The sequence below is a fragment of the Filicampus tigris genome, chromosome 10 (genome assembly GCF_054856515.1).
Source record: "Filicampus tigris isolate MCC_2025a chromosome 10, RoL_Ftig_1.0, whole genome shotgun sequence".
NCBI classification, from domain to species: domain Eukaryota; kingdom Metazoa; phylum Chordata; class Actinopteri; order Syngnathiformes; family Syngnathidae; genus Filicampus; species Filicampus tigris.
In genome coordinates, this window is record NC_141226.1 from 17,255,746 (window position 1) to 17,273,937 (window position 18,192).

General features: G+C 45.4%; 1 protein-coding gene across 2 annotated transcripts in view; it reads left to right on the forward strand.

Annotated features, from left to right (window-relative positions):
* phlpp1 (PH domain and leucine rich repeat protein phosphatase 1) overlaps positions 1–18,073 on the forward strand; it is a 48,835-nt gene extending 30,762 nt beyond the window's left edge. Inside the window, exons 2-17 of one of the 2 annotated variants that reach the window (XM_086043685.1) lie at positions 1,363–1,559; positions 2,203–2,328; positions 3,736–3,884; positions 7,109–7,255; positions 8,907–9,134; positions 10,152–10,354; positions 10,511–10,571; positions 10,847–10,942; positions 11,188–11,343; positions 11,436–11,636; positions 11,773–11,935; positions 12,086–12,216; positions 12,775–12,888; positions 13,152–13,346; positions 13,814–14,042; positions 15,580–18,073. In XM_086043685.1, the coding sequence (XP_085899811.1) occupies positions 1,363–1,559; positions 2,203–2,328; positions 3,736–3,884; positions 7,109–7,255; positions 8,907–9,134; positions 10,152–10,354; positions 10,511–10,571; positions 10,847–10,942; positions 11,188–11,343; positions 11,436–11,636; positions 11,773–11,935; positions 12,086–12,216; positions 12,775–12,888; positions 13,152–13,346; positions 13,814–14,042; positions 15,580–16,887 (3,704 nt within the window). In that variant the 3' untranslated portion in view covers positions 16,888–18,073. The remainder of the gene's footprint in view (positions 1–1,362; positions 1,560–2,202; positions 2,329–3,735; positions 3,885–7,108; positions 7,256–8,906; positions 9,135–10,151; positions 10,355–10,510; positions 10,572–10,846; positions 10,943–11,187; positions 11,344–11,435; positions 11,637–11,772; positions 11,936–12,085; positions 12,217–12,774; positions 12,889–13,151; positions 13,347–13,813; positions 14,043–15,579) is intronic. The other variant, XM_086043686.1, reaches the window with a different exon arrangement.
* The last annotated feature ends 119 nt before the right edge of the window (positions 18,074–18,192 follow it).

The following is an 18,192-nucleotide window of genomic DNA, read 5'->3' on the forward strand; positions in this document are numbered from 1 at the left end:
TTTCTGGAGGTATTGTAGCATGAGCTCAACATTGTACCACTCATGTCACAACTTAGTGAAACTTTAAAAGTTGACAATGATATAGGAATGGATGGATGGAATTTTGCTCAGTGTCCAAGTTGTTTGACCCTTGAGGCGTTCCATTTTTGATGTACTGTTTTACTGCATCTGGTGATTGTTAGAATATGCTGCAAGTCATTAACCTTCAGTGCACTCATTTAAATACTGATACAATCACAATTTCAACACAAGACCTTTATCAGAGTAATTTTTGTGACCTTTTTTTATTTTCTTGTTAATATTTGATTATGGGTTGAGCAATAGGGTACCGTGGTGGCATCCCGTGTGGGTTGCATGTAATTCCCATTTTTGGTGTACTCCAACTTCGTCCCACATTTAAAAAATATGAATCCTCGATTCACATAGGCAACCTAATTTCTCAATAATACACCTAAAAAAAAAGAGGTTGCACCGGTGCAACCCGCCTTTCAAGAGTTGGGGGAAGGAAGGTATTAGTGACTCTCTATACCTTTGTACCAAATAGAGTCTTACATACTTACATCTTTTTTAATTTAAGGTATTTTTATTGTTCTACATTTCAATGCCATTGTTCATGTTTTTGAGAATTATTTGCTCTTAAAAAATGATTTAAGATGCTCTGTTATAATATCGGCAGCGTAAAAAGAAAATATTGTTTTTTATGATACTTTTTGGGACAGTATATTGTTCTAAAAACTGTTATTGTGACAAATCTCCGCCCATCAGATGTCAAGTGGAAATAGCCTCAGATGAAAAGATGCTGAACAATTGACAAGTTTTTGAATGTTAAGTTTAGGCCCGATTAGTTCAAAAGTCCAAACCAACACTCTGACACAGAGCCCTTCAAGATCCAATACTTTTGAGTAAATTAGCTGTCTTGTCAGATTGTGATTCAAATAAAGAACTTTAGGATGACCAAATTGTTAGTTAATCACTGACCAGTCAATATCACCTAAAAAGACAGGCAGTAATTTTGTTTAAAAAAAGGAATGAATCTATAAAAATGCAGTGTTGAATGCAATGCAGTGAAATATTTGGGTACACCTAACTTTTGTGCTGGTGCACCAAAGAAAAAAAAATTGTGATAAACTAAGAATTTGATGTCCCCTCTATTTCAATTCTGTACTTTGTACTTCTGTTTTAGTGCACATGGCACTAAAATTGTGTTAGTCTCTGCAATGCGCTACATCAACAAATGTCTTGCCAAATAAAATCTCATACAGCGCAGTCATTCTCCCCACAGGATGAACATTTACTCAACCCCCCGTATCACATGCCTGTGCTAACCACACAATACACCCCCCCCCCCACCTTGTCCTTCAGGGAAGCCCCAAAACATCGAGAGCTCCGAGCGGGTCCAGCTGTCCGGGATGTACAACGTCCGCAAAGGGAAGCTGCAGCTGCCCGTCAACCGCTGGACCAGGCGGCAGGTCATCCTCTGCGGCACCTGCCTCATCGTCTCCTCTGTCAAGGAGAGCCAGACGGGGAAGATGCACATCCTGCCGCTCATTGGAGGGAAAGTATGTCACGTTGTCCATTTGTCGTGTCCTCAAATCACTCGGCCAAAGTAGCTCGTTATCCATTTCAGATATACTCCAGAGCGCAAACCGTTGTCCTTGATGAGTTTGCCTTCAAGTCTGTTCATTTTCAAACCAAAGCAACGTTTATGAATGTAATATACAAGTAGGAAAAAGTGCACCAGCCCCGCTGTTGACATATTATGTATTTGTCATTCATTTACCCATACTCAACAAAATATATTGTAAGCCGTCAAGTTTAGTAACTTAAATCATCCCTGCTATTTTTAAGATGAGCTCCCTAACAAAGTACAAACAACCTTTGTTTGGCTTTATGGATCAGCTGGCTGAGCTGTTATGGCTCGGCGCTGAAAAAATGTCACCGTGGCCGGTGTTCAGCAAACATTTCATAACCTATGAGCCACCTTTCGAGTGACGACTTTCCCTTTTTTTACTCTGTACAATTCAGTTGAAGTACGCTAGCTAAATTAAGAAAGTTTCATGTGATGCATTTATATACAGTTGCTGTAGTTGGTTGTTGATTTTGAATGAATCAAAACCTTTCCTATATCACAAATTTGCTCTTCTATGTTCATGGTTACACTGTGTGTGTGTGTGTGTGTGTGTGTTTGTGTTATGTCTGCAGGTGGAGGAAGTAAAGAAGCACAATCACTGTTTGGCCTTCAGCTCAGCTGGGCCCCAGAGTCAGACGTACTATGTCAGCTTCGACAGCTTCACGGAGCACCTCCGCTGGCACAGACATGCTGCCAAGGTAAAAGAGAAAAGAGGAGAAAAGAGAGCGAGGGAATGTGTGCTTATGCATATACTTTATTGACAGGTCAGCCGCATTACAAATCACACGCACATATGAGCGCTGATAGAAAATTGTAACATCCACCATGAGTACACAGCATGTGCAAGCACAGCAAAGTGAGCATCGCTGTCCACACTTGAGTGTGGAACTCAAGGGTCACATCACCGTCTCGCTCACTCTCTGTTTTGTCTCTCTCTCTCTCTCTCTCTCTCTCTCTCTCTCTCTCTCTCTCTCTCTCTCTCTCTCTCTCTCTCTCTCTCTCTCTCTCTCTCTCTCTCTCTCTCTCTCTCTCTCTCTCTCTCTCTTTCTCTCTCTTTCTCTCTCTTTCTCTTTCCTTTCTCTCATTTGAACTCAAGTAGGTCATAGCCAGAAAACCTCTTTTCTAAATATTAATAGGGGCATGCGTGTCGCCAGCACCCAGAGGGCCACTCATAATAGAAGCCTGCATAGAGGCGGCACGTGCTCAAGCCGCGACGGCACAAACACTTTTGTGTCTCACTCACCTCAGGAAGAGGTGGACGCTGTATGTGTCAGTAGTACAGTTGCTCAGGCTGTTGGCCCGGGGAAAGAAGGATTGAAGGTTTCCACTGTGGGGGGAGAATGTGAAATTGGGTTTGGTGGACACAGGCCAGTTTGCTTTCAAGAACTGCCTTGAGAAAGACTCGAAGATGTCAGCTGATAAAGGACAGCCTGCTCACTCTGACGTCCACCCTGAGGGAGAACTTTGTCTTTGACATTCCTGAAGTTGAATATGTTTTGTTTTTTATTATTTACCTACCACCATTTGGAGAGAATTTCCCCTTAAGGATCAACAAAGAATTTTTTTTTTTTAATTAATGAATTTACTTTATTTAAGGGAGAATTCTCCATGGGAGCAGTTAAGTTTATTACATCGCATTATGTAGTTTTTTTTCCTTCTACCATGATTTCGGCATCAGTGTCATATGATAAAAAATAATTTCACCTACCCACCTAAAATTTCCTTTCAGTATAACAAAAAAAAATATTAATATTAATTGATTTTATTTGCTGTGAGGTACCAGTTGTAAGTTTGGACACACAATTTCATGCTCTCAAACAAGAAAGTGTCCACAATTTTGTCCAATCCTGTCTATATTTGATGTCCTAGCCAACGAGCAAGTGATGCGAACACATGCAGTTCGCTGGATAACGCGATGATGTAATGTGCCACGTTAGGCCAGTGAACTAACCCGCCGCACTTTCCCTTTCTTCTTCGCTCGTTCTAAGAAGATTGGCCACTGAATGCCGTTTGACCCTTCAGCTATAATCTACGCGCGCACAGCGTCGTTCGGATAATCTCGTTTAACTGCTCACTTCTATGCGCTGCCTGTTCGTCCTTTCTAGATGGTGTCGCAGAGGATCAACTCTGTGGATCTGTCCTGCTGCAGCTTGGAGCAGCTTCCCCCCAACCTCTTCTACAGTCACGACCTCACCCATCTCAACCTGAAACACAACTTTCTACCCGCCGACCAGTCGCTGCATCAGCTGCAGAGGTACAACATGGTGTGTGTGTGTGTGTGAGTTTGTACCCTGCTTGACATTTACAATTGTTAGCCAAACTCTTATCTGAGCAGATCTAGGAGGAAAAAAATCCACTCATAACACACCTCACACCACAGCGTTTCATAGGATAATGTATCAGAGACGTTCAAGACCGGCACCTTTGTTGACTTTGATCACAAGAGGGGTGACATGCTCAAATTCATCCCGATGGCGTGTGCCCCGTTGAGCAGTTTGGACCACTTAAGTGTCCACCTGCAGTCTGAACGACAGGAATGAGGGGGGAGGGGGGCACACACAGGGACCAAAGAGACTAGCCATGGACCAGGCAGAGCCAAACAAGCCCAGAAGGCCATATTCATCAGCAGGGGCGCTTTTAATGTGTCCAGCCCTTCTCAGTCCCTCTCTGCATGGGCACCATCTGCTACATGCTTATTGTGGGACTCGATTAAAGCACCACTGCCAACACGTATGGACAGTACAGTATGTGTGACTGTGTGTGCAGAATCGAAGATTGCTGATTATGTTCATTATAAGCACTTGCAAAAAGAGAACATGCCGACGTCTTACACGTAAAAAAATGCTGTGCGTCATTTACTCAATTTGATTTTGTCAAGTGGTTGCACGAAATAAAATCACCTGAATCCAGATACATTTTTTAAGAAGATTATACATCTACTTAAAAATGTACAGGTGATTTCCAGTACTAAATTGTATTTATTACATAATAAAATTATGTCAATTCAGCCGTCATTTTTTTCAGTGTACAGGGAAAGTAAGCGTCCGCAGCCTACATAGTGTCGTTGTTCAAATGCAATGACGGGAGTATGGGTGTGTGCTTACGATTGTGTAATCTTACTAACCTCCCCTCCTGCGCTTCTTCAGATAAAATTATGAATGAGTCAGGCTTCTGTGATGTTCTTCGATGGTCATTTCTTGAACAGAGACATATCATGCTTTATTCCCCCTACAATTTAAAACAGTACCCTTTGTCAGAATACCCTAAGGATCACTCTTTGTGTACCACTTTACACACTCCATTTTTTTGTCTAGCTGAATTTAGTCATTTTGAGGGGGTGTCCTTGTCCCTCATGCAAGAAAGCGACTGTGTAGCCAGCCCCTTGTACAGCTGGGTCAATGGCGAGTTAGGCTTTTATTTTTAAGATGACCGGGGGCAGCCTCTATACATTGACTTCTGCTCGCGAAAACAGAAATGAGAGTGGAATATATAATACAGTGAGTATAGTATACACTATATAGTATAATTGATGGTGTGGGCAGACACTCCAGAAACCCAACGGTTTGTATGTAAGTAATTGAAAAGTCAGTTTTTGTCATATTTCCCTTTAAATGTGAGTGATGATGCACAGCTTCCACCCTGACCAAGTGCGGAAACATCCCTTCAGCGCTGCCAAACCTGAGTAGGCTCGTCCTCATTTGACTCAGCGCGATGACACAAAAGGGGGTCAGTAATGAGAAAGTCATGTTTAGCTGAGAGTAGAATTATTTTTGCCGAGTTACCAAAGAGACCAAAGCCTTTATGAATGCGTGCGCGTGCGTGTAGTGTTTTGGACAGTTTTGTGAAAGGCTGGTTTGGGTTGGATAAAAACACAAGCAGTGCGTGTGTGTGTATGTAACATCAAACTTGGGCTTTTGTTAGATCTCCCGAAAGGAGGGCCAATGCGTGGACCTGCCGCCTGCCTCCTCTCTCTCCCATCTTTGCTCTGCTGGCCAAATGCTTAGTGGCAGATCAGATAGGCAATAATCAGACCCGCCGTTTTTCTCTGGCATCAAACTGCCTTAGTTCCCAGCATGCATCTCTCTGTCTGAGCCCGAGGTCATTCCTCACTGGCCACGCAAATGCGTTTGGCCTCTTTATTTACATCTGTGGATGCTTTTGCAGGTCATGAGGGACAGCTTTTGCCACGAAGGAAGGTTTTTAAGGTAAACGTTGACAAAGTGTGTCCGCAAATGCTTTCAATATCCAAAATGAAGGCCTTCCTTAATTATATGCAAAAATGATTTTAATCCTTAAATCCTGGTTTGAAAAAAAAAAAAATCCACAGACAGTTTGAGTGTAGCATTTCAGCAAAAGAGAGATTTAATCAATGGAACCATCAACAAAATTTGTTAAGGAAGAATAGTTTCAGTTATTATCTGCCATTTCAGAAATTAGGGAGGAGTTCTGTTGGGATCAGTTAAGAATAATAAAAACATTTATCATCATTTGTATTTTGTTTTGTTTACCTACCACAAGAGGTTCGCTTTGAGTATAATGATTGAGGATGATTGGTACTGAATTAGAAAGTGGCAAAACTTTTGTCTGGTGCTATTTCTGTATGTAGGCAAGATTTGGAAATGAAAGCAAAAACACGCACGAAAAGGCTTTGAAAACACACTGCAGTGGCACAGTGACAGTGGAAATTGATCAACTTGTTACCATGCACATTAAAAATCAATATCCTAATTTTAATCCATGCCAAATTGTCCACTTTCGTCAGTACCCACCCAATGCTTTTGCTTTTGCGATATCAATAAAAGTCAAATAAACCCAGTCTCTAGTCTCTCCCACCACAGGCCATGCTACACCCCCTCCATTGAGTTCTGTGAAACTGTCCTCTAATCCTGCTCAGAGACAAACAGATTTGTTAGATCATAAACTCGCTGGTGGAGATAAAATCACTAGAGCGGCTTCAGACAGATATGGAAAGGACGCGGGAGCGTGCTAGAAGATGATGGCACGATAGGACAGATGAGCAGAGGAGTAGGAAAGTGATACGGGCATTACTCAGCAGATTGCAGAGGTTGATTGAATGGATGAATGACACACACACACACACACCCACACACAAAATTCCTGCTGGAGTCACCCTCAGCAGGAATGACTCGCCAGCCCTGATCAGTCACTCAGACCATTTTTTCTTTTTTGTCACCTCCATTTGCTGTGTGTGTGTAAATAGTAGGATGAAAAAAATCCTGTGTGGCCAGTTTAAACAACTACCCCGACATTGCCTCTTTGCAGGTATGTGAGTAAAAACAAATGAGGGGGTTTTGACCCATGTGAAGGTCACCCCTCTGCTGCGGGACGCCACTCCAACACTCTCTGTTGTTTAACCTGACAACACAGACGTCAGGGTTGCGACTGTTTGCCAAACTGCAAGTCTCCCTTAAGGAGGCTCTGAATCCTAACATTGTGCTGTGTCTCTTAAATGTGTAGGTTCTCTCGTCTGCGGAGCCTCAACCTGTCCAACAACCACCTCGGCCAGTTCCCGCTGGCCATCTGTGACATCCCCACGCTGACCGAGGTCAACCTCAGCTGCAATTACCTGCCCTCTGTTCCCAGCTCTGTGGGGGCCATGACCAAGTAGGTAACAGTAGGGAGAAAGTCCTCATTGGGGGTCACCTTGGGACCCACATTTGGCTGGCCGAAGTCATTGCGCCGGCAAGTGTACGCTTTGGCCAACTGCTTGCTTCCACTTGCGCAAGCCCACAAGGGCAATAAAATTGTTGTAAAGTCATTGAGGCAGCACTTCATACACCACATTGTGTGTCGTGTATGAAAGCATCACTGAGCAGCATGTGTCACACACAGACAGAAATAGGCAGATAACAAAAGATGTGCTGGGTAGTTAGTGTACTGGTAATGTTGTTTAACATAATTTAAAAATGCTGTCGTACAAATAAAGGCACTCCCCACTTGCCGACGGCGCACTTATCTTCCCAATACGTTTAGACAAATCCTATCCGTAAAAAAAATTCAATTCAAACAATTTGATTTGGTATTCCATTTATGCGTTTTATGAGTAAGGTGTCCCAGTTGTTTTGTTGTTTTCCCTATGTTTTTCCTGCAACTTGTTGAAGTTGTTTTTTCCCCTCTTTTCTTTTTGTTATTGACATTAGAACTTAGGTGAGGCTATCGCTCGCTTCAAAGTGGCTGAACTTTTCACCTGACCCGAGCGTCAAACGTTTACATAGCCAAATGTAGCTGTTACCAAGTAACAAGCACCTGACAGTGCAAACGCCACACGGCGCTTCACCAGTTTCAACACGCTCGACCCCTTTTGTGGCATTCGCCATTCATTCTCGGCTCGTTTAATGTGCGGAATTAAATGTTTAGCCCCTGTCTGTTTTTAGCACTCGGCTTCGCTTTGCTTCACAGCCGTCTCGCGACAAATTGTGTAGCTTAATGACGGATGAGATTATTTGAGGTTTTATCTGGTGACAGATTTATCTGCTAACAAATAACCAGATTGAGTCTTTCTGCATAATAGAGCCTCTGCATGACAGTGTTTTGAGACAGTGTAGTCACTTGAAAGTGGCTCTTGATCTAATCCCAGCCTAGTTGATCATGTCATGGGCGGAGAAAGATGAGTCCGGGCAGTTATTTTTTATTATATAAATTAGCGTCAACTTTACATAATAGTGGGCTGGAAGTGCAGAACGGATAACAAAAGCTTTACCTTGTTAAATTTATCACTTGATGGGTGGGCTGGCACTCTCAAGACCCAACTTTTCCTATCCAAGCAAAAAAAGTATTTTTAAAAATAACATTTACTTTTCAGCTATTCCTTTATCAGGGCGAGAGGTAAAAGTAATTGCACGAAGCCCTGAATCACATTAAACTGTTGTGAAATGTCACAACCATTAAAAAAATGTGATTGCGGTTTATTTTTTAAAATCTCACCACTGAGGCAAAATTCCCTCATTTGCAGCCAAACTATTGTTTTTGGACCGTATGCAAATCACTACCATTACCAAGGCGTGAATTACCAGCTATGCTTGGACAGCTTTGATTTAACATGAACATATAGGCATGCAGGCTGCAAGAGTGAGTGCGATGACAAGTTAATCTGTTGGAATGATCTGGTAGACCTGCACGTTCCAGAAGTAGCCAGCAGGGCCGCTTGGGTGCTTGCCGCCACCTGCTGACCGTTTTATATAACTTCATTGCTTTACAGGCACAAATCTTTGGTTTATTTTCCATTAATATCGCATTCCTCTTCCTCCCCTCGCAGTTTGCAAACGTTTCTGCTTGACGGCAACAGCCTGAGTGAACTACCCGACGAGCTGGGCTCCCTCCAGAAACTGTCGTACTTGGGCCTCTCCTTCAACCAATTCAGCCACGTGCCTCAGGTGCTCGAGCGGCTGGCCTCCATGGAGAAGCTGTGCATGGCCGGCAACAACCTGGAGACGCTCACCTTGCAGAACTTCCGGCTGCTCCGCGTCAAACACGTCGATCTCAGGTAGCGGCAAGGTGGTTTGCAGAAAGTTGAACTTTGATTGTGCCCTTAATGATGGAAACTAAAGCGGGGAGACAGCCAGACTGCAGAGAATCAGGAAATGATTTGCTCGTTGAGACTCCGACAGGTGTCGCGCCATAGGTTTAAGTCGCAATGACTTGCACTATTTGCAAGTTAATGCCTCACTCCTTGTAACTTTGCTCAATCAGTAAAAAGAATCGGTAAAACAATGTGTTTGCGACATGCTCACGTGTCAGCGACCGGATAATAGAGTTTATAGGGCAGTTGTTTTTGTACGTGTCAGCATCAGAACACAATCTCTCTGTCCCTAATGAAGATAAGCGCTATTGAAAATGGGTGGATGGTGGCTCCAGAACATACACGTAATTATAAAAAAAGATATACCAATAATATAGTTTGATTAAATGTGAATGATGGTATCGAACCATTCAGTTACTGAAAAATGTTACATTACATTAAATGTATGAGAGAGCGTCTGAAAAAATGTGTGCAGGAATTTTAACAGTTACTCTATAAAATATTTTGAGTTTATTTTTTAATTGAGTCACAGGTTTTCTTGTAAAGTGACATTTGTGAAATATTAGTCCTCCTTGTCAAGGCAATGGTTGTGCTACCCAAAAGTACAATACTCTCATCATTTTACAATCTTTTGACTTGATTGCCAAAATCCTCTCATTCATGCTAGTAGTAATCAATACTGTTAATACTCTGTTATGCATTAAATGAGGGTGACTTCCTGTTTTATGTACTATGTACTATGTATGTATGTATGTATGTACTATGAAGCACAGCATAATTAGGACTATGACAATTAGTATCAACAACTATCTATAAAAGATACAACGGATGACCACTTAAGCAAGCTGATTTATTTTCACACTTGATGTGTTGCGGAGGCACAACGCAGTAGACCCAACTATTTGTATTTGTATACAAGCAATTAACAAATAAAGTTTCCATAGTAAGCCCTCTTGAAACATCCGTTGTGTGTTCCACCAGGCTGAATAAGATCTCCAAGATGGTGCCGGATGAACCTGACCTGCTAAGGCACGTCACCCAGCTGGACGTGAGGGACAATCGGCTGACGCAGCTGGATGCCTCTGTGTTTCCCCGCCTGGAGGTGCTTCACTGCGAGAGAAACCAAATTGCCAGCCTCAAAGTCAAGGGCTGCCTGCTCAAGGGCATCTATGCCTCCAACAACGGTGGGTCTAAAGCTCCTCCTTCGTTTCAGGCAGAGCCGGCTGATGTGAATATGTCACGTACCGCTCACCGCGCCTCCATTTTCCCAACCACCTGTTTTTGTCGAGGACTACAAACGTCCTTGCTGTAGGTTAATGAGTTTGGATTTCTCCCCACAGAGCTGCAGAACCTGGATCTCAGTCCCGTGCCCTCCAATCTTAGTTACATGGACATCTCACGGTGAGAAAAAATCCCCAAAGGCACACACGCGCAAGAACATAAAATGACCTTTAATGTGAAATGCGGAAACTGCGGTCAGTAGAAAGACAGTAATCTTTGAGTTCGATTTATGTTTCAAAGCACTTAATCAGTATCTCAGCCTTGAAAATGCTTCCTCTTGGCACTGCGGTGAATTAAACACACACGGAAGAAATATTACCTGCTGCGCTTTAACAAACTGCACACCATTTATCATCATCATCGGCCCATTTTTTTTTCCCTCTGCCCCTCCGAAGGAACCGTATGGAGTCTTTGCCAGACTGGCTGTGCGAAGCGAAGAAACTGGAAGTTTTAGACGCCAGCCACAACCTCGTCGGCGAGCTCCCAGCGCGGTGAGTATCCCTCTGCGGCGCATCCGCAGCCTCTACGTGGAGTGCGCCGCTGACTTATCCGGCGTGCCCTATGCCAGCCGCTCATCTGTCCTCCACAGAGGGTCATAAATCACACCAGACACTCGCTTCCCCTCCTTGTAGAAGTCACTTTGTATGCAGCACATCCCTCATCTTTCTCTATATGCGTATGTATGCATGCTGGTTCGTTTCTGACAAAGCCATCTGGGTGCTCCTCTCTGCCTCAGGTTGTTATGCAGCAGCAGCTTGAGGAAGCTGAGCGTTGGACACAACCAGTTGCAGAAGCTGCCGGAAAGGATGGAGCGCCCCCTGCTGGAGGTTCTCGACGTGCACCACAATCAACTGGTGGAGCTGCCCTGCAACCTGTTCCTCAAATGTGTCAGGTAGCTGCAAAGAATGTGGATCATTGCATTTCCATTGTCATTTGTGAGGTAGTGTCACCTTCATTTTACACATCCTTTTATTTTGTTCCCAGCTTACGATGTGTGAATGCTTCAGCCAATAAGCTGGAGCACCTGCCTCCCTCCACGCTGTCCGAGGAGAGCCACAGCATCCTGCAGGAGCTCTATCTGACCAATAACCGCCTGACGGACAAGTGCGTGCCCATGCTGACGGGCCATTCGCACCTTCGGGTTCTTCACATGGCCTACAACCACCTGCAGACCTTCCCGGCCAGGTTGCTTACTTTGATCTAGGGACTCATCATCAAATTGATTATCCTGTGTACCACCTTAAGGCACTTTGTCCAAAGACGTTTTGTGCCCAAAATGAAAGTCTCCACATTGTTAAATATTTTGTTCTCACTCCACCAGCAAAATGGCCAAGCTGGAGGAGCTGGAGGAGGTCGACTTGAGTGGCAACACGCTGAAAACTGTGCCCACTACCATCATGAACTGCCGACGTATGCACACGCTCATCGCCCACTCCAACTCCATTGAGGTCTTCCCTGAGGTCATGCAGCTGATGGAAATGAAAGTAAGGCAACATTAGATACACCTGAACACAAGAAAACGCGACAATTGGATCTAAATTCTAAATTGCATCGAAAGATTAGATCACGCAGGCAAACCTAATCAAGTGGCCAGCAAGTTGTTTGAGTGCTTACGTGTCTTCCTGTGACATCAGTGTGTGGATCTGAGCTGCAACGAGCTGAGTGAGATCACGCTGCCAGAGAATTTGCCTCCCAAGCTTCAAGAACTGGACCTGACTGGAAACCCACGTCTCAACCTGGACCACAAGACCCTTGAACAACTCAAGTAAGTGTATATATATACATAAATATATATAGTATTCACAGTCTAGAGCAGGGGTGGGCAAGCTTATGTGCCCAGGGCCACATTTGATTTTAAAACGGGCAAATGAGTCAGAGAATTAGCTAAAATGTGTATGTAGACTATTTGAAATGGCTTTTTTAGTATTCAAACAGTTAATGTCCATTATTTGGTTTTTAAATGTTAACCAACAATTTATTGAATCAAAAAACAGATTATTAAATGTACTGTATAAGTAAAATACTTTATGGGGTATTATTTCTTAATTCTAGTTTTTACAGTAATCAATTAACCAATTATTTAATGAAGCAAAGTGAATGAAATGAAAAGTATACATTTTAATTTACTAAATTAAGGAAAGAACTCGGCTAGGACTCTTGATAATGTAAATGCTCGATGAGACGGATTAAAGGTATGGAACTGTATGTGTACTTTGCCCACTCCTCGTTTAACATGTGCTTGCTTTTATTTCTACCTTTGTTTTTTCTTGTCTGTCCTCTTGCAAAGCGGGTGAATTTAATTCACTTCTTGTTGCTCTTTCAGTAATATTCGTTGCTTCCGTATTGATCCCCCGCCGACCTTCTCATCGAACGAGGCACCTGGCGGGCCCGCCGTGTGGAGTCATGGTTACACAGAGGCCTCAGGCGTCAAAAACAAGTGAGTTTAATCAGTCAATAATGGAGGGGAAAAATAACCAGTGGAGCCTCAATAATTCATTAAGGGTGCTGATTGAAAACGTGCTAAAACATCTTCACATGGACAAAGAGAAGAGAAGCAAGCCGCGTGGCGCTCTTGCTCAATATAGTGGACGGAGTGGTGTTGTTACCATGGTTATCAGCATGCCGAGTGATCGATAAGCAGGCAGAAGACTTTCTTCAATAGCATCGCCGACCCCTCACTACGATTTCTTTCTGTTTCAGACTGTGTGTGGCGGCGCTATCGGTGAACAGGTTCTGCGGGAGTCGCGAGGCCCTTTACGGCGTGTTTGACGGCGACAGAAACGTGGAGGTGCCCTACCTTTTGCAGTGCACCATGAATGATGTGCTGGCGGAGGAGCTGCACAAGACCAAGAGTGAAGAAGACTACATGACCAACACCTTCCTTGTCATGCAAAGGTCATTTTGTGTTTAAAAGTAGCCATAGATGGGCACGTTACCCTTTTTTGCCGGTCCGTCCTCCGTCCACGACCTGGGTGCCATTCCGTCCTCATCCCTCCATCCTTACTCATAAAAATAAGCTGGAGACCTGCCTCCTGTGGGACTGGGAAATTAATAGAAATGGAGTTCCTCAAAATTCAAGGATACAAAGATCCAAGGACTTTTTTTTTCGTCCACACAAATGTCCGCATTATATGATGCGAAATATGATACCTGAGGATCCCAGGTTATGAATAAAATAAAGTGAACAATAACATGAGATAAAATAGTTTTGAGTAATTGAGGTTTTGTAGTTGAATACATACTAAGTTCTGAAACCAGCTCACCCGTGATCTTAGTGACAACAAGTGCCATACAAAATGGATAATTCACATTATTTCATTGTATCAACTTAATTTTCTGCCGCACCTTTATCACCATCGCAGGAAGCTGGGAACAGCCGGACAGAAGCTAGGGGGCTCGGCAGCCCTTTGTCACATCCGCCACGATCCCACCGACCCAAGCGGCTGCTTTGTTCTGACGGCCGCCAATGTGGGCAAGTGTCAGGCCATCCTGTGCCGCAACGGAAAGCCCCTCTCCCTGTCCCTGCTCCACAATGTCGGCCTGGAGGAGGAATACCGCCGGATCAGGCAGCACCGAGCCATCGTCACAGAGGTAAAGTTTATAACGTTTGAGACAGTGGCAGGCTGTACATTTAGTACCCGGGCCTTCGATAAGTACTTGCCTAAACTAACGAAACCGTCCATCTTGCGCCCGTCCTGGCTGAGTAATGCTAGCTCGCTTCAGGGTTAGCCTACCTCTCCTCATGATGTCTAGCTTTTCTTTAAAATTCCACCTTGAAAATGGCTTATTAACAATGTCCCTCCGTCAGCCATTATGGGCATAAAAAAATTCAAATGTATAAATGTAAGCAAATTGAAAAATGAAAAATGTTGCTGCTCCAACCAACCATTCGGGATGGTTGCCTGACTTTATTGTGGTCCAGCTAACTGGTGCTCTGAGGAGAATTTGAAATCTGAAATCCCATCACTAATGTTCAGTGTTCTAATACCTATTTACTGGAAAACGTTTCTGGAACCGAGGTCGCTGATGGTGTAGTGGTACACGCACCTGAGTTGTGTACAGGCAGCGTGGGATCGGTTCCCACTCAGTGACGGTGTCTGTGTGTGCCCTGCGACTGGCTGGCGACCAGTTCGGGGTGTAGTCTGCCTTTCGCCCATAGTTAGCTGGGACAGGCTCCAGCACCTCCCTGCAACCCTGGACAGGATAAGCGGTGTTGAAGATGACACATGACACACTTTCTGGAACCCCCTTAGGTGCCAGAAAATGGCACCAAGGTCCTGTGTAATAGCCCCACATTGCCACAAGATGGCACCAAAGGCCGTTTCTCGGTGCTTACAAGTGGAAAACCATTTACCTTTACTGTCCCCCACGAATAACGGGACAGTCAATTTCCCCTCTTCCATCAGCCAATGTCGGCAGAGCAACATGTAATTATTAAAGTTTGCAGAGAGCAACAGTTGTTTTGCCCATTGAATTTGTCTGTCACAGCTTTGTTCTGACCCACTAATCGGAGGGTGGTGAAAAATGCTGACCTTAATGTCCGCCAGTTGGATGGCCCTGTGAAGAGAACTTAAAATCTGATGCCTGTTGCTCATACAATTTATGTTGCTAATACAATTTATGTTAAATCTGACAAGACAGCAGGCGGCACTGGTTAGCACGTGCGCCTCACAGTTCAAAGGTCGTGGGTTCGATCCCGGCCCCGGCCTCCCTGTGTGGAGTTTGCATGTTCTCCCCGTGCCTGCGTGGGTTTTCTCCGGGTACTCCGGTTTCCTCCCCCATTCCAAAAACATGCATGGTAAATTGCCATTGGCTGGCAACCAATTCGGGGTGTCCCCCACCTACTGCTCGAAAACAGCTGGGATAGGTTCCAGTACGCCCCGCGACCCTTGTGAGGATAAGCGGTATCGATAATGGATGGATGGATGACAACAGCACTACTGATTCTTAAGTTCCTGGACAGGCGGCACTTGAAACTATGAAATGAAGAGAAGAGAATTAATAGAATTTCATAGAACAAATATTAGCATTTAAGATGTAGGCCAGTGCTTAGAATAGTGTTCAAGCCAGCAGGAAAGGCCTCTCTGGCCCACCACGTTCTAAATGTATTTTGTCTTTTTCCCCGCAGGACAACAAGGTCAACGGCGTGACCGATTCCACGCGCATCATGGGCTACTCCTTCCTCTATCCGTCCGTCATCCCGTCTCCCTACGTGCAGACAGTCACGCTCACCCCGCAGGACGAATTCTTCATCCTGGGCAGCCGGGGCTTGTGGGACGCCGTGTCTCCCAGCGAGGCGGTTGAGGCGGTGCGCAATGTGCCCGACGGCCTGGCCGCCGCCAAGAAGCTGTGCACGCTGGCGCAGGGCTACGGCTGCACCGACAGCCTCAGCGCCGTGGTGGTGCAACTCAGCGTCAGCGAAGACTGCTGCTCCTGCTGCTGCTCGGAGCCCCCCCGGCCGCCTCCCAGCCCCGGCCTGGGCCCCTACCCGTCGTCGTCGTCCTCCTCTGGCATCAAGGAGCGCCCCTCGGACAGCTCCTTGCCCGTGCCGCCGTCGTCCTGCAGCGAGATGAGCAGCGAGATCAGCACCAGCGAGATGAGCAGCGAGGTGGGCTCCACCGCCTCGTCTGACGAGCCCCCGCAGAGTTCCCTGATGCTGCTGCACGAGCAGGGCCACCACCCTCACTTGCACCTGCACCACCAGGCGCACCCCATGACGCTGCAGCACCAGCAGGCCCACGCCGCCGCCCAGCCCTGCCAGTATCTGTTCACCGGCCCCGAGCTGCCTTCAGCCCGCGGCTGCTGCACCCTTCACCCCTCCTGCCTGGCCAGCTCTTTCCAGCGCCAGCTGTCGAGCGCCACCTTCTCCAGCGCCCTCTCCGACAACGGGCTGGACAGCGAGGACGAGGAGCCCATCACCGGCGTTTTCTCCAACGGGAGTCGCGTGGAAGTCGAAGCGGACGTTCACTGCCTCAAACCCGAGTCCTCCTCGTCACCGCAAGCGTCTTCCTCCTTCGGCCACGAGCGCGGCCTGCTTTCTCTTCCGCCGCCTCCCCCTCCTCCGCCGTGCACCCCCGAGCCCCCGGATGAAGGAGTGGACATGAGCATAGCGGGGAATGAGAACGGGCCGGAGAGGGATGAGGCGTGGCAATGTGGCGGCGACGGCGCCAAGGCGGCGTCCGGAAAGCGGAGGGTCAACGGCTCGGTGGCTCGACAGGAGAAGAGTCACAACCTCATCGAGGTGGCCGCCGACGCTCCTTCCAAGAAGTCAGGCGGGTATTTCACCGCCCCGGCGCAGCCCGACCCGGACGACCAATTCATCATCCCCCCCGAGCTGGAGGAGGAGGTGAAGGAGATCATGAAACAGCATCAGCAGAAGCAGCAGAAGCCGCCTGGGACGGACCAGCCGGCGGACTACTTTGACACCCCGCTCTAGAGAACCAGCCTCATCTCAGCATGCACACAATAGCCCCCCCCCCCCCCCCCCCTCAAATTGACACCATCACCATGACGACACGCACCCCTGAGGACTCCAGACTTATTTCCCAAACTTCCTTTCTGTTCCTGTGCATTTTTTTTTCCCAGCAGCTCCCCAATGAAAAAACACGCAGATGAGCCCTTTAATGAAACTGGACCCTTGTGAACATCCTCTTGTGTTCACACAAGCAATGGAGCAATGGAACATTGGTTTTTGTTGTTGTTGTTGGGTTTTTTTGTTTTGTTTTGTTTTTAAACCTCAGACACCCCAGTAACCAATACTAGTCTCTTATTAGTCACACATGCGTGTTAATATGCATCCCACATTTTGGTTGAACTTGTTTGAACTCACCATATCGTTTCACTTGAAAGCAGCAGGAACCTTTTTAAGAGCGACACACATCATCTTTTTACTCTCAACTTTGTGGAATGGTACACCGGTAATACCACACGTAACCATTGTAGATAAGGCACTTAAGATACTGTATTTCTTCAGTAATTTCTGGCTCTCAGCCTGTAAAATGGCATAGACCTTTTATTTGTATTTTTTTTTTTTTTTTTTGTAGAAACTATGAATACTAACTCCTAGGAGTTGCATACTCTATATGGTGACTCAGTCACTTTTACTAATCTTCTCTGAGAGAAATGGTGATTTTTGTTTTTTCCAATGATTGTAAATAAGACAAATGTTGTATACAGATGCTTTTAAAGGATCAATGTCGGTGAAGGTTTTAGTGGAGAATGTGAGGGCATTTGCTGTTATGGAGGTTGACCATGCCCCTTCCCCTCTTTTATATACCGTTTAGACTTACTAAAACAACAACACACACACACACACGTGCAATTGCAGTTCAAAACATGTCAAGCAACAACAATACAATTCTTTCCCCTCTTTGTTTGATTTCAATGTCCTGTAGTCAACACTGTATCTAATAAACACCAATAGACTGATTTTTTTTTTTTTTTTGTACACATACATGGAGATTGACATCCTATTTTCATAACACTGCCCCCTCCAGCAGTAATTGTTACCACCGGCATGATCGTGTCGACAGTAATACAAACAAATATATATCCACGTGGAAAAGAGACAACACAGATGTTCCCGTCTTTGGTATAATAAATTTTAAATTTCTGAATATAAACTCAAATGTCTGGGTGTTTCATGACTGGAATTAACTTAACAAAATTGAGTAGGCGCATGTGCATTGGTGTACTGTATTTACATGAAATGAACAGCAAGGGGCAATCTGATACAACGGCA